This window comes from Xiphophorus couchianus, chromosome 15 (assembly GCF_001444195.1).
Source record: "Xiphophorus couchianus chromosome 15, X_couchianus-1.0, whole genome shotgun sequence".
NCBI classification, from domain to species: Eukaryota; Metazoa; Chordata; class Actinopteri; order Cyprinodontiformes; family Poeciliidae; genus Xiphophorus; species Xiphophorus couchianus.
The window spans coordinates 20,532,960-20,546,934 of NC_040242.1; the positions used below are offsets into that span (position 1 = coordinate 20,532,960).

The window sequence follows — 13,975 nt, forward strand, 5'->3', positions numbered from 1 at the left end:
CTCCGATCAACATTCTTGTTTTCAATTATCCTTATAAGATACCGAAAGTCATCTCTCTGAATTTTTGATTTCTGCTTGGCCGGATCATTAGCTCCAATGTGTACAATTTGATCCTCAATGTTTGAATGGTCAGTGGTTAATGGGAGTATTTCCAGGCAACCTTTGTTTTCGTGCTGCAAAATCTGTCACCTGCAATGGGAACCTTTGTCATAAATATTGTTTTTTGTGTCACGTTGGGAGGCCGTTTGGGTTAATTTTGTCTCGTACCTCTTGTTGATGTTTGTGGACGACGTGTCGGTTGTAGGCTCCTGCTGAAGAGCAACAAACCTGTTTTAGAACAGACCAACTCTTCCCATTTTAAAACTTCCTCTTTCTGTCACTCGCACTGTGTCTCTCAACCAACCTGCACGCAGGATCAACCTGCCCAGACACAGAGGGCGAGCGGCGGGCGAGGACGAGGGCGGTGGAGCCGCCATGAAGAAGTGTCTGAGCGCCGACCACCTGGAGGTGGACACAGACGCGCTCAGTGACGTCTCCAGCGAGCTGAGCTTCGGATACGAGTTTGCTCAGACGGAGGTCATGATGAAGGGGATGGGCACAAACGGTGAGTAACGCCAATCAACAAAGGCCCTGCAGCAGGAAACGTCTTTTCTCTGTCCTTTCTGGCTCGTTTAAATGATATCTGTCCTGGAATGAGGCACTGAAAATCCTCAAGGAAGCGAGAGAGTAAATATTTAGAGCCCAAACAGTTCCAGAATGGACGGCAGATTCAACACAATACCGACCCATACCTGTTTTAAGCTTCCGGTAGCTGTGTTGTGTGTGAAGAACGCTGTGAAATATTAGACCTGGAGCCTTTTAGGATGATCGCCCAGCTGAGAGTAGGGTCACTGTTGCATAAATGAGCAGGTGATCCTGGTGGATCACCAGGCTTTACTGCATTCACTTGGATAAATAACAACCAATCACAACCAGCAAAACAAAACATGTTACTAAACAAAACGGATGGCTTTAGGAAAACACAAGGAAACTTAATACAGAGTTTCTAAAGGGGCGATAGTGCAGCCCAGCCCAGGTTTTTGTGTTAAATGTTAAAAGTTACAAAAAATCTGAGGCGCATGAGCAGGCATCATAATTTATAAATAATGGTACGTGAGGCCGACAGGCAGGTATGGCGCAACTAGCGTGCACCCTTTCATGTCCAGTTCAATGCGTCAACTATCAACCTATCTTAATCCGTCTTTACAGGCACTGGTGTATAAAAATCCGACTTAAAATAAACAAATGACACCTAGTCTGGTGGGGCTGGCAAGTAAAGCCTGGTAGCCCGCCAGGCTTATAATGTACTGGGGAAAACCCTGAAATGCATCCCAGAATTTTTTTTACCTAAGAATATTTAGTAAAGCATACAAAGATGTTTGCTCATCATTGTTCATTAAGTCATATTTTGTTTTTCATTTTTAAATGTGACTGGCATTACGTAACTTGTTTTAGGATCCACTGGCTGATGACTCAAAATTTAACTGAAGTGCAAAAATTTATACTTGTATTTTTTTTATTTAAGTATTGTCAATAATGTCTTCCATTAGCATGTAATTATCTAGTCATATTTTTACGTTTCTCGTCAACTTAAAAAAAATGTTTTTAACATAAAACCACAGTGTGCCCACTGTGGTGGTCTACTAGAGCGCCCCCTACCACCAGGATTAGTTTTCTTGAGGAATTGAAACTGCATCAATTCAGTTTCTGCATCTGAATTGATGCAGAAAGTTTTTGCTTTTGCTGTCAGTCTTTCTCATTTTTCTTCTGATCTGGCTAATGCGACTCCTCCTGCTCCTTCTGCTCCTCCTCTCCAGACCCCTTGCAGTCGGTGCTGCAGACCCTGGAGAGGCAGCACGAGGAGGAGAAGCGCTGCGCTCTGGAGCGCCAGAGGCTGATGTACGAGCAGGAGCTGCAACAGCTCCGCCAGCGGCTCACGCCGGAGAGACCCTCCCACTTCTCGGACACGTCGTCCCTCACGGTCGGCGCCACCGCCGCCGGGACGTCATCGGGACCTCACAAACGAATGCGGCGATGGAGCGAGGACAGGTGACACGCGAGTCAAATCGTAGCTCGGACGGATGGACTGCCCAGACGATCCGTTGAACTCGTTGGTGTTTGTGGTGCAGAGAAGCGATGATGACCCGCAGCCTGCGGCGCCTCAGGGAGCAGATAGTTCGGGCCAAGCTGTTGGCTCAGGAGGCCAGCTTCATTGCTGAAGAGCTCAACAAGAGGACGGAGTACCTGGTGACTCTGCAGATCCCTGCCGCCAACCTGGACGCTAACAGGAAGGTAACCTGTTTGTTTCTGAGAGCGACAACCAGCAGGTTTCTGGTTATCTGGGTTAGATTAGTGGGAAAAAAAGTCTTATGGTCATCATTTCTGGTCAGATTTAATGCAAAACGGCTAGCGGAAACGACCAACCGTTTGCTAGGGCTGCCACGTGTTACCATGGAAACCAAACTCAGGGTGGTGGACATCCTTTGCTGCGTTTTTTAGTAGCTCCATCTGCTGGTGGAGTCCAGATTAATCTTCCATCTGAACAAAGATGCAGGATAACATCCAAACAGGAAAAACGTGGGTTGAAATGATCAATCAGATTACGGTAATTGCAATGAATCGATTATTGAATAATTGTTAACTGGTTTAGTAATTAAATACTCATTAATGGGAATATACAGACTCAAAAAAAGGCCACTTGCTGCAAAGAAAAACTTACTCAGACCAATAATTAAACCAAAACTGGACTAAAAATGTATACAATTTGCATTTAAGATATAAAATACCCTTTGTCTGTAAATCTGTTTTACACAGAATTACTGAAGTGACGTTTTTGCTTCACCTGGTCCAAATTCTGTTTAAAACAAAGCAACTTTTGCTATCCAATTATTAACTAAATTGAAAAAATAATCAACACATCGGCCCTACACTGAATTGATAAGTCGAGCAGAAAGGCCTGAGAGTTTCACGTTGTTAGGATGATTTTTTTTTTAGCTGAAGATGAATCATTGTGATGTTCACTAATAGAATGCTTTTACTTAATTGAGGCGAGTAAATGTTTCTTATTTAAAAAAATAATTGAATTATTTGTTTATTTGCATCCTTTGATGTATTTCTAGTATTGTGTAAGAAAAGCTTAAATGGAAAATTGTCAGAATGTGGCAATTTTCTTCTCTGATTAACAGTTCGAATAATCGATAGATTAATCAATACCTAAAATAATCGTTAATTGCGGCCCCAGGAGAAACACAATTATTTTTCAGATATTTTTTCCAACATATATAAATGAGAATAAATATTCCATCAGTGAGTGTGGTTCCTGTCCCTGTGCAGCGGGACGCGGTGCTGAGCGAGCCGGCCATCCAGGTCCGCAGGAAGGCCAAAGGGAAGCAGATCTGGGCTCTGGAGAAGCTGGAGAACCGGCTGGTGGACATGAGGGACCTCTACCAGGAGTGGAAGGGACTCGACGAGGACAGTCCTGTGAGTACAGGACAGAGGAATGAAAACATTAGCGCGTGTCCTCATCATGTCCTAACCTCGTCTCTCTGGTTCAGATGATGCACTACTTTAAGCGCACCGACCCGTTCTTTGACGAGCAGGAGAACCACAGTCTGATCGGGGTGGCCAACGTTTTTCTGGCCTGCTTGTTCCATGACGTCAAGCTGCAGTACGCAGTGCCCATCATCAACCAGAAAGGAGAGGTATTCAAGGTTTATGGTCTTTCAAAATGAGGCTCTACAAACTCAAATACTTCATGCTGTTGGTTTGGTTTTTGTTCCTTTTAACTTTTTCAAAATTGGTATCGGACAGTTGATTGTTCTGGGTTTATCACAATGAGGAATGTTTGTAAATGAAGACATTCTGCTGTTTTCCACAAAACTTTGCAGTTCAAGTTTTACTCAGTAAATGCCGATAGTTTTGCATTGTATCAAATGGTAAAAGCAGATAATATGTACATGATATCGTACCACTGGGGTTAACAGCAAAACAGAACAGGTCTATACTATGCTCTCTGAACAGAGTAATCATAGGAATTAACTAAACAAGATGGAAAAGGTCTATTTGTGTCACTCATTCCTGAGACTGCCTCCTAGTGGTAAGAATATGGTAGTGCACCTGTGCAAGGAGAATGAACAAAGACTAAGCTGCTTGGAAACAACTTTAGTATCAACCAACTGGAGTTTCCTCAGTTTTTTTCTTCTTCTGGTGAACTTTAAAACAACCCTCCTACAATATCGACAGGATTCCACCTCCCAATACAGATAGTCGTGTTGAATTTTCTTGTTAAAAAATAAAGTATTTATTGGGGGCGTGCCGTGGTGGCGTAGCGGTTAGCGCGACCCGTATTTGGAGGCCTTCAGTCCTTGACGCGGCTGTCGCGGGTTCGACTCCCGGACCCGACGACATTTGCCTCATGTCTTCCCTCCTCTCCTTCCCCGTTTCCTGTCAGCCCACTGTCATATAAGGGACACTAGAGCCCACAAAAATACACAAAAAAAGGGGTAAAAAAAAAAGTATTTATCGAAAAACTTCATATGTAAATGTACTAATGGAGATATAAGATGAACTATAGTCAGCTGCTATGTGTGCATCTGTATTTGTGAGGTGGCTGGGCGTCTGCATGTGGAAGTGAGGCGAGGTACAGAGAGCTCTGAGGACACCGAGCAGAACGGGGAGCTTCAGGAGCGCAAACTGGACTGTGTGGTGAGACGAAGGCAAATTTACACCTCGTACTGGCTTCCTGTTTATTCACCTCTATATTAACAGATTAGTACAATCCATTATTGTTAGGACTGTAACACATATTAATGTTAAATTCATCCATCCATCCATTTTCTTACTCCCTTGTCCATAGATTTTTAACCTATTAAGAATTGTAACAAAATCCCCTTTTTTTTTTTTCAACATACAAAGATTCCGGCTGGAACCTTCATGTTCACTTGTTTCTGGTACACCCATAAATCTGGTGCACAAGCAACATTTGCTCACAGCAATGGATGACAAAGTCTCTTCTTTTGGCCCACTGGGGGTAATTGTTAGTTTCAAAGACCGATCTGATTGGATGCCGGAAAAGGCTATTGTTGTGTTCAAGCTGTGCTAGAAGGCGTTAGCCTAGCAGAGAAGCTAATCAAGCCTAAAATAGCATCTCAAGGCTAAATATGTATCAGTCATCAATGTCATCTTGCCGCATTGGGGACAGCAAAATACTTTAGTTTTTGAGCTCAGAACTTATTCAATAATTTAGCAGCAAAAAAGGGGATTTTAATTGAAAATTTTGCTTATTCTGTCTATTTGTTTTCTTTGTTAAATGCAATTAATTGATAACAGACCCTGCATTTAACTCAATTTAAGGTTTTAATTGCGTCCCATCACTCGTTAGTTCATACATCCTTCTCTGAAGCTCTGTCAGACTGATGTGTTGTGTCTTCCTCTAAGTAATGAGTCGTGTCTCTCTCAGGTGAAAATCCTCCAGGCCACCGGCCTCCCTCGCCACCTGTCCAACTTCGTCTTTTGCCACTATCACTTCTGGGGGCTGGAGGAGCCGGTGTTCACCGCTCCAGAGGTGGGGTCATCCGGCTCGTTGTCCGCTTCCAAAGACCCGCAGTGCACCGTGGTTTTTGACAGCACCAAGGTGATGAACGATGCAGAAAATTGAGAAATTGAGACGGAGAGAGCCGTAGCTAAGAGGAAAAAACACGGCGACCGTTTTGTTGTTCTGTGTTCAGGAGTTATCTGTTCCAGCATCCGAGGACTTGCTGGAGTTCCTGGCTGACGGCGTGGTAGCCATTGAGGTTTATGGCCACAAGCAGGTCAACCACCGCAGGAACCTGGCGCTGTGGGACCTGGGAGTGATTCAAGCCAAGACCAGATCCCTCAGAGAGAGGTTGTAACACACAAACTGCCTACACACCCCACCCTAACAGGGCAGAAACGGAGAATATACTTGTTTGAGCTATGTACCAAACCTCAAGTTCCAGTAGAGTGTTTCCCCTAAAATCTCCTCACATCTGTCAGAATCAGAACAATGTCAAGCAGTGCCCTGATGACCTGCTGTACCGTAGGTGGAGCGAGGTGACCCGGCGGCTGGAGCTGTGGGTGCAGCTGATGGAGCTGAACGAGGCGGGAGACTTCACCGCCGTAGAGGTTCTTCCTGCCAAGGACGTCCGCACCGGCGGAGTCTTCCAGCTCAAACAGGTGATGCAGTGTAGCAGTTCAATGTTAGATTAGACAGTTTGTTCTCTTTGCATTAACTGTGGAGTTTAGAGTAGCTGTCTTGTTGACTTTCCCCTACTACGTATCAATTTCTCTGAGTCCAAACTCGTCCACCAATCGGTGAATGAGTGTGTTTTTTTGTGAGCACAATTGTTCATGGTGGCGTCATGTTGCCGTAGCTTTGTTACATTAGCTCTTATTGGTTCACACCAGCCCAGTTTAGTGCGCTTTAATCCGTCTCCAGTCCGTTTGCCTAGAAAGTCTGGTTCGTTTGGGGAGGTGTGAATCAGTCGAACGCTGATGCTGATCAAAAATAAAGTTTGGTCCGCCCAAAAGCCATGGTCTCTGTTCAGTTGTAGTGAACTCCTGTGTAGTTTGAATCCTTATGTGAATGCCAAACGGATCAGAGACTGCTCTAAAAGCAGGAAGTGGACTATAGCACAGGGCATTCTGGGTAAAAACAACCCAAACAAACCTGTGAGTCTAGCACTATTTACCAAAGACAAAAGAGAAATCCTCCATCCACTAAAATCTGACGCCATTCCAATTTTGCTTACATTTCTTGAAGAAGGAAGTTGTGCTCAGTGTCTTCTTCACAGGTTTTCATGTTGTTTTCTTCAGTGGTTCTTGGTGCGGCGCCCCCACAGGCAAAGAAGGGAACATAATTTTCAAAGGCTATGGTTTGTTTGACACAGTGTAGTGTGAAAACAAACCACACCAGCTGAAAATAGAACAAATGTTCAATTTTGGTCTATTGGATGTGAAAACGCACTTAGTGGAATTTTGTTCATCATTCTTCCGGTTGAGGCGTTAGAAGTTTGGACAATTATCCGCTCTGGTTTTGGATGCTGCTAAGCTGGAAGGACGTCTGCTGCTACTGCTTTTATTTTCAACCAGTTGTTACGATGCATGACCATGTCAACAAGACATGGTTTTTACAACTGAAATCAGCTGATTAGCATCTGCAAAGCTCAAATAATCCCCGAACCATGACCTCAAACCCAAGGGAAGTTGAAAAGGAAGCTTCATGGATGAAGAGGAGGACAAAAGAGCAGAAAGAGAAGGAGGAAGTTCAAACCATCATATCCCCGTCTTCAACCTCTTTCTGTGTGGCTTTCTAACCATGCAGCAGAAATTTAAAGAGGAGCAAAAGCAAATGAGGCGATTTAGCAGTGCTTGCCAGCAACTGAGTCTATCATCCAGGACGTGTTGATGTGGGGTATAATCCATAATGACTGTTTGAAGATACTTGAATGATGTGAGTTACGTCAACCTTTAATCACGTTCTCACTGTAGTCTGTGAACGTTCTCCGCCTTCAGGGTCAGTCTCACCGGGTCCGGGTGGAGGTGCGGCCGGTGCCGGACTCGGGCACCATGCCTCTCATCGTGGCCTCCATCGTTTCTGTGTCACTCGGGGACGTCAAAGTTCGCCAGATCTCCAAGAACAACCCCCATCCGGTGAGAACCCCGCCCTAAACCCTCACTAGTTACCTCTTAACAGTAATATCTACACCCCGGTTTGTCGCTAACATTTCTCTTTAAACACCATTAAATCTTCAGGACGGAGGCGAAGACATGGACAGCTATCACGTGAGTGCTTATCTGTCAGAACAGGTGGAAAACGTGTTTCCTTCCGGCTGATGCGTGTGTCCGTGTGTGCAGGAGGTGGACCTGGAGAGGATGAGGGAGCAGTGGCTGATCACACTCACCGAGAGGCAGGAGTGCCTGGACCAGCAGCTGCAGAAGATCGTCACTAAACCAGGTAGAAGCAGCCGCAGGCGACCGCAGACTGACGAGACGATCAGAGTTTTTCTCTCGACTCGACTCCATTTTGATCAAAACTGGTGGTGGGACTCCGTTAAAATGTTTACATGAGTTCATTTCTGGGTCTGTAATTTATTAGTCGCATTTTTAATCAAATTATACATTGACAAAATGAGCACGACTTTCGATTTAAGAATCCTTTTTGCTGCTAAACTGTAAAGTAAATAGACCTGAGCTCAACAGCAAAGATATTTATTGTTTTGAATCTGTTGTTCAACCATCAGTTTGGGTATAATAGCACTTTGCATCATTCAGGTTTCCAGTGCTTCATGGACTTTGGATGCTGATGTTAGCTTTCAGGACGTCTGTGCTGTTGCTACGTATTTAGCATTCAGATGCTATTTGAATAGCTTCACCATTTTTACCAAAGGGTCAGTTTTAATTAATCTTGTTTTTCTATTTCTTTCATAAAATATGGTATGAAACACTGCCTCCTAGTGGCCTGGAAGGTGCCTCATTCACCAGTTTCTCAGCTTGTGAGATCAGGAAGCGGCGTCCTCTGTTTGTCTATTAGTGTCTCCTTCTGCCTCTGTCTGTCCCTGCAGACAAGTCAGAGGACGACGTGGAGAGGGAGTCCCAGCTGCTGGAGTGCCGTCTGACCCTCACAGAGGAACGCAACGCTGTGCTGGTCCCATCAGCCGGCAGCGGCATCCCAGGAGCGCCGGTGGAGAGGTAGCTGCTCTGTCGCTCACATGACTTTATTTTCACAACAGAAGAAAATCCCCCCACAACACAAAATGTGGATGTGTTCCTCAGGGTTCCTGTCCCCGGGATGGAAACCCACATTCCCGTTCTGTTCCTGGACCTCAGCGGTAACGTTGTTCTGTCAAATATTTCAGACCAATCCGTTACCTCTAGGGACAATAAAACCCACTCATTTCCTGTTGTTCCTCCTTCCAGCTGATGACTTCCAGTCCAGTCTGTCGGCCCCCCTTGCCGGGGGTCTCGACGCGCTGCTGAGCGGTGAAGACGAGGACGACTTCTTTGAACTTCAAATTGTTAAAAACTTCGAACCGGAGGTAAAGACACCCCCTCCTCTTTTTTTTTTTTTATTTAAAATTTGACATCTTCCCTCCCGTTTTCTACTAACTTGTCCTCCTGACTGGTCCAGGTGAAGCTGGAGGCGTCCTGGGACTCCACCGTCCACGAGTGTCCCCAGCTCAGCCGAGCGGCGTCCCCGGAGCAGAGGGTCTACCTGACGCTGCGCGCCGTGGTGCAGCTGAGCCACCCGGCCCACATGCAGCTGGTCCTCAGGAAGCGCATATGCGTCAACGTCACGGGGAAGCAGGTGGGGGAACTGACCCGCCAACATGCTGGGTAGTGCTGCTTCAGCCGAGAGATGAATGATGAGAGACGTGTTTTTTATGGCAGGGCTTCGCTCAAAGCTTCCTGAAGAGAATGTCTCAGCGCAGCACCATTCCTGGCTGCGGAGTCACCTTCGAAATAGTCTCCAATATCCCAGGAGTGAGTAACGAAAACTGCAAAAATCCAGCTGAAAACTAGCTGAAACGCGTTAACTTTACTGTAGATTCAATAAATGAAATGTAATAGTTCAGCTTTCTGCTGATGACACTCAGAACTCAGGTCTACATAAGATAATGATGATGAAAAAGATGAGGAAACGGGTACAACATGACCAGAGTTCCTTTAGATCTGACTGAACAAGCCCCTCACAACTAGGGCTGAAACGATTAATTGTGATTAATCGATTAATGAAATAATCATCAACTAATTTAGTAATCCATTAATCTTTAACTGGAGCATGGAGACCCCAAAGAAAGGCAATCAGCTGAAACAAAAACAGCGCTCATAGCAGTAGGTAAGCCTGTAATCTATATAGGATATGTATATGTACATTTTGCAGTTAAGATAAAAACCATAATTACATTTTTCTGTAAATATGTTTTACCCAAAACTCCTCAAGTGACCTAGCGTTAGCCTCACTTGGTTCAAATGAACTGAAGGAATTTATGGGATTTTTTCATGTGAAAAATATTTTGTCATAAGTGAAATAATCTGCCAGTTATTTTTCATCAATATTAATGAATTGTTGACTGAAAAGTTACTTGTAGTTTTGTCTAATTTCAAATGTTCCAAGATATTTGCACGGGAGACTAGAGCAAAAATACTTGGTTAGATTTAGTGTTTTCGCAGCGCGGTGGTTTTAGACAGTAGTGACTGAATGCTGATGACGGTCCGGTCCCGGTTCTGTCAGGACATCCACGGTCCGGAGGACAGGGAGATGCTGGCCCGGCTGGCCACCAGCGGCGAGGACGAGACGTCCGCCGACAGCGAGGCGGCCATAGAGAAGTACCTGCGCAGCGTTCTGGCCGTGGAGAACATCCTGAATCTGGATCGCCTCAGACAGGTCCGGCAGAACCGCTTCAGAGCCAATGCTTAGTCTGTGTTCTGGAATGAACCAGAACTCCCTGTGTCTGTGTGCGTGTGACTGTGAGCAGGAGGTCGCTGTGAAGGAACAGCTGGCGGTCAGAGGGAAAGCCGCCAGACGCTGCCTGAGCTCGCCAAACGTAAACCGGGTAAGACGGACCCGATTCACTCTGCCTGCGTTTACACCGACAGAAACTGTGTTAGCAGAGAAATACGCTGTTTCACCAACAGTCTGGCTTTGGTTCTGTTCTGCTCTTAAAAAACAACAACAAACAAAAAAAAACACGAGGAGCTCTATGGAAGAATATCAGTGCCACTGGGAAAAAAAACAATTCTGACTTTAACCTCAATTCTTTCTTTTATTTTCTGACATTTTTCGAAAAGTTCTGAATTTTTTTTCAGTATTCTGATTTTTGTGTAAATATTCTCACTTGCCAGAATTCTGACACTGTTAGAATTGTCGCTCTTCTTCTCTTCTCAGAATTCAGACATTTTTTCTCAGAATTTGGACTCTTTTTTCTTTTTTTTTTTTCTTAGAATTCTGACTGGAAAAAGTCCGAATTCAAATTCCAAGAGGAAAACAAAGTCAGAAATGTTATTATTTTTTAGTGGCCGTAACCGTCCTCAGCTCAGCTCTGTTGTCTCGGTCCAGATCTGCTCACCAACATTAAACATAAACTGACCTTTGGGCTCTTTTACTTCCCGTATCTCTGTTGTTTCTCTGGAACCTCCTCGTCACTAACTCCTAACGTCCATCATTCCAACCGTCTGACCAGCTGTCCGCCAGCAGTCTGGACCTCTCCTCCTCCACTCAGAGGCTCACTTACTTCAAGGTGAGATTCTCATTTCTACTAACCCCGTCGGTTATTTCCTTCATTAACTTAAAAGTCTGAAAAGAAAAGAAAAACGTCATATGATCCCAATCTGAAAACATGGGGATGTACAGAAAATGACTCTGGCTGACCGGTTCAGAGCGCACGAGTGTTGCCAACTCTTAAAGTCACAAACACACAGATGCAGCAGAAAAACGCTGCAAACAAAAAAAAAAATGCTGCAATCACAGAAACTGGAGGCAAAAATCTACAAACAACCAAAGAGAATCAAAAGTTTTACCTTGTGATTGTGTTTATTTGACCTGAGTTGAGTTAAAATGTGAAATTAAAGCTCATCGCAAAATATAGATGGCTAAATACTAAAATATTCATGACTTCAGTTTTTTATCTTTTTTTGTTTAATTTCAAACTTCGTTATTTTCATGATATTTTATGTGACATTATTCATAAAATAATGTCCAAATCTTTTTTTTTTTTTTAACTAAAGGTGATTTTTTTTTTTTTTTTAAATCACTACCTCTTTCTTTTTTTTAAAATGTTTTGGCCAAAAAAAAAAAACACAACAAAAACAACTTTTGTCCTTGACAAAGGCCATAATTTTAGGAATCTGATACAACACTATACTGTGTGTTTGGCTGAGTTCCTGTCACTGGTAAAGAAAAGCAGCAACGTGTTGTCTGAAAGTGGTAGCACTCCATTTTATTTCCGGGTATCGGAGTGTAAGAGGCTGACTACGAATGTACATCAAACTTTACATGAAAATAGAATAAAAATCATGGAACCTTCCTTTAATTTTCAGGTCAGTGGTAATCTTTTTATGCGTCTGCTGGCTGTAAGAGACTGTTCTAAGATCTGGGCAGCTGAACCTTCCTTCTCATGACCTTTGTTTGACCCCCTGCAGGGCTGGGAGAGCCACCAGGACCTCTCAATGGACCCCCCTCCGTCCAGACGCTCTCTGGCTGGCGCTGTGTCCCAGAACCTGAATGCAGAGTCGGGTACGTCTGCTAAGCGCTTCCTCATCTCAAACCGCTCCATCTGCAGCTCTGAGGCGTCTCCTCCTGCTTCGCTGCCTCTGTGTGTCGGTGGCGACTTCATTTTTTGTCCGTAGCTCAGGATCTCAGCTTGGCTCTGCATCAAAAAGCTTATCTCTTTCATTCTCGCTCCTCTCTCCCCTCCCACCTCCCTTCTTCTTCTCCTCCTCTCCACGTCTGCTCCTGCGACCTCTCCATCCTGACCCTCAGCGCATTCAGGCTTCGCTGCGTCTTATCTCTCTCCAGTGAAGGCCGTCCCCAAGCTGCTGAAGTCCCTGCTGCCTGCGGGGAGGGAGGAGCGGGAGCCGGCGCCCGGCCCGCAGCAGGTACTCTCCTCAGATTACGGCCCAGACCCTACACATCTCCCCGTCTAATCAGAAGCCAGTTTCATTTGTTCTGTTACTATGGAAACAGTACTTATGTAGATGAGAGCATAATTGTTTCAACAAAAATTGCATTGATGCCTCAAAGTCTCTGGAGCCTGAGGTGGATCTGTGTCAGACTCCCTGCCTGTATTTGGGCTGTAACAGACGATTATTCTGATGATTAATCGGTTATTCTGACGATTAATTGGTTATTCTGACGATTAATTGGTTATTCTGACGATTAATTGGTTATTCTGACGATTAATTGGTTATTCTGACGATTAATTGGTTATGATGATTAATCGGTTATTCTGACGATTAATTGGTTATTCTGACGATGGGATAAAAATTTGCCCCTTTCTGCATAGTTTCCCATTTAACTACTTAAGCCTTTTTGTACAATATATAAAAAATGTAGATAAAGAATTTGATTCCCTTTTTTTTAAGCACTTTATGGCCTAAATTGCAATAACGCAGCATTCTTTTTGTAAACGCTCGATCATTTGTAGCAATATATTTTCTTCAGCTGAAAATATACTTTTAACGTCAACATGTGAAAATCTCAGGCCTTTCTGTTTACCTTTAATAAAGTGTAGGGATGAGCAGTTTATTTTTATTTTTTTAATGAACTAATTGGATAACAAAAGGTTCTTAATAGGATTTTTTTATTTTTACAGAATTTGACCCAGGTGATGCTGAAGCTATTCCACCTGGGGATTCTGAGTTGAACAGATTTACAGACAAACAAGGTTTTTCATCTGAAATGCAAAATACATCTATTGTCTGCATAGTTTTGGATTAATTACTGCTCTGAATATTTAGTTCTTTCAGTAAATCAATTAATAAATTAGTTAACCACCATTTAAATAATCAATTAATCACATTTAACCCAAATAATCATGTCCTACCTGACATATAGCAGTCACAGAACGACAGCGTCTAATTGGGTCAACGTTTCAGCTTCCTGATCTATGCTGGACAATACACAGGTCATCACCGAGTTATGGCTGGACTGATGGTCTCAACCTGACTCCGCCTTTATTGGCCAAATATTCCAACCAATCAGGAGGATCCATCAGAGACATTACAGCTGTCTTCTGCTTGTCCTTCCTGCAGAATTCCAGTCTGTCGCTGATGCCGTCTTCTCATAAATCTCTTTAGTGCGGTAGAGCATCCAAAACCAGAGGGAATGACTGTTCCAAAAATAATAATAATAACAACGAACAAAAGTCTACAAAAATAATAATAAATCAGAACTAACATAACATCCAGCATGCTGTTC

The 13,975-nt window shown here is 43.9% G+C and overlaps 1 protein-coding gene across 7 annotated transcripts in view; it reads left to right on the forward strand.

Annotated features, from left to right (window-relative positions):
* Positions 1-13,975, forward strand: part of LOC114158903 (kinesin-like protein KIF13B) — a 36,585-nt gene that overhangs the window by 17,848 nt on the left and 4,762 nt on the right. For 2 of the 7 annotated variants that reach the window (XM_028040815.1, XM_028040818.1), the window contains exons 18-39: positions 414-604; positions 1,857-2,088; positions 2,169-2,331; positions 3,373-3,519; positions 3,594-3,740; positions 4,645-4,743; positions 5,498-5,671; positions 5,766-5,923; positions 6,102-6,234; positions 7,573-7,710; positions 7,813-7,842; positions 7,915-8,014; positions 8,622-8,748; positions 8,833-8,888; positions 8,977-9,095; positions 9,188-9,364; positions 9,448-9,540; positions 10,292-10,444; positions 10,536-10,613; positions 11,241-11,297; positions 12,199-12,292; positions 12,575-12,654. In XM_028040815.1, coding sequence (XP_027896616.1) covers positions 414-604; positions 1,857-2,088; positions 2,169-2,331; positions 3,373-3,519; positions 3,594-3,740; positions 4,645-4,743; positions 5,498-5,671; positions 5,766-5,923; positions 6,102-6,234; positions 7,573-7,710; positions 7,813-7,842; positions 7,915-8,014; positions 8,622-8,748; positions 8,833-8,888; positions 8,977-9,095; positions 9,188-9,364; positions 9,448-9,540; positions 10,292-10,444; positions 10,536-10,613; positions 11,241-11,297; positions 12,199-12,292; positions 12,575-12,654 — 2,746 coding nt within the window. Of the gene's footprint in view, positions 1-413; positions 605-1,856; positions 2,089-2,168; positions 2,332-3,372; positions 3,520-3,593; positions 3,741-4,644; positions 4,744-5,497; positions 5,672-5,765; positions 5,924-6,101; positions 6,235-7,572; positions 7,711-7,812; positions 7,843-7,914; positions 8,015-8,621; positions 8,749-8,832; positions 8,889-8,976; positions 9,096-9,187; positions 9,365-9,447; positions 9,541-10,291; positions 10,445-10,535; positions 10,614-11,240; positions 11,298-12,198; positions 12,293-12,538; positions 12,826-13,975 lie in introns of those variants that run through there. The other 5 variants (XM_028040820.1, XM_028040816.1, XM_028040814.1 and 2 more) reach the window with 5 other exon arrangements.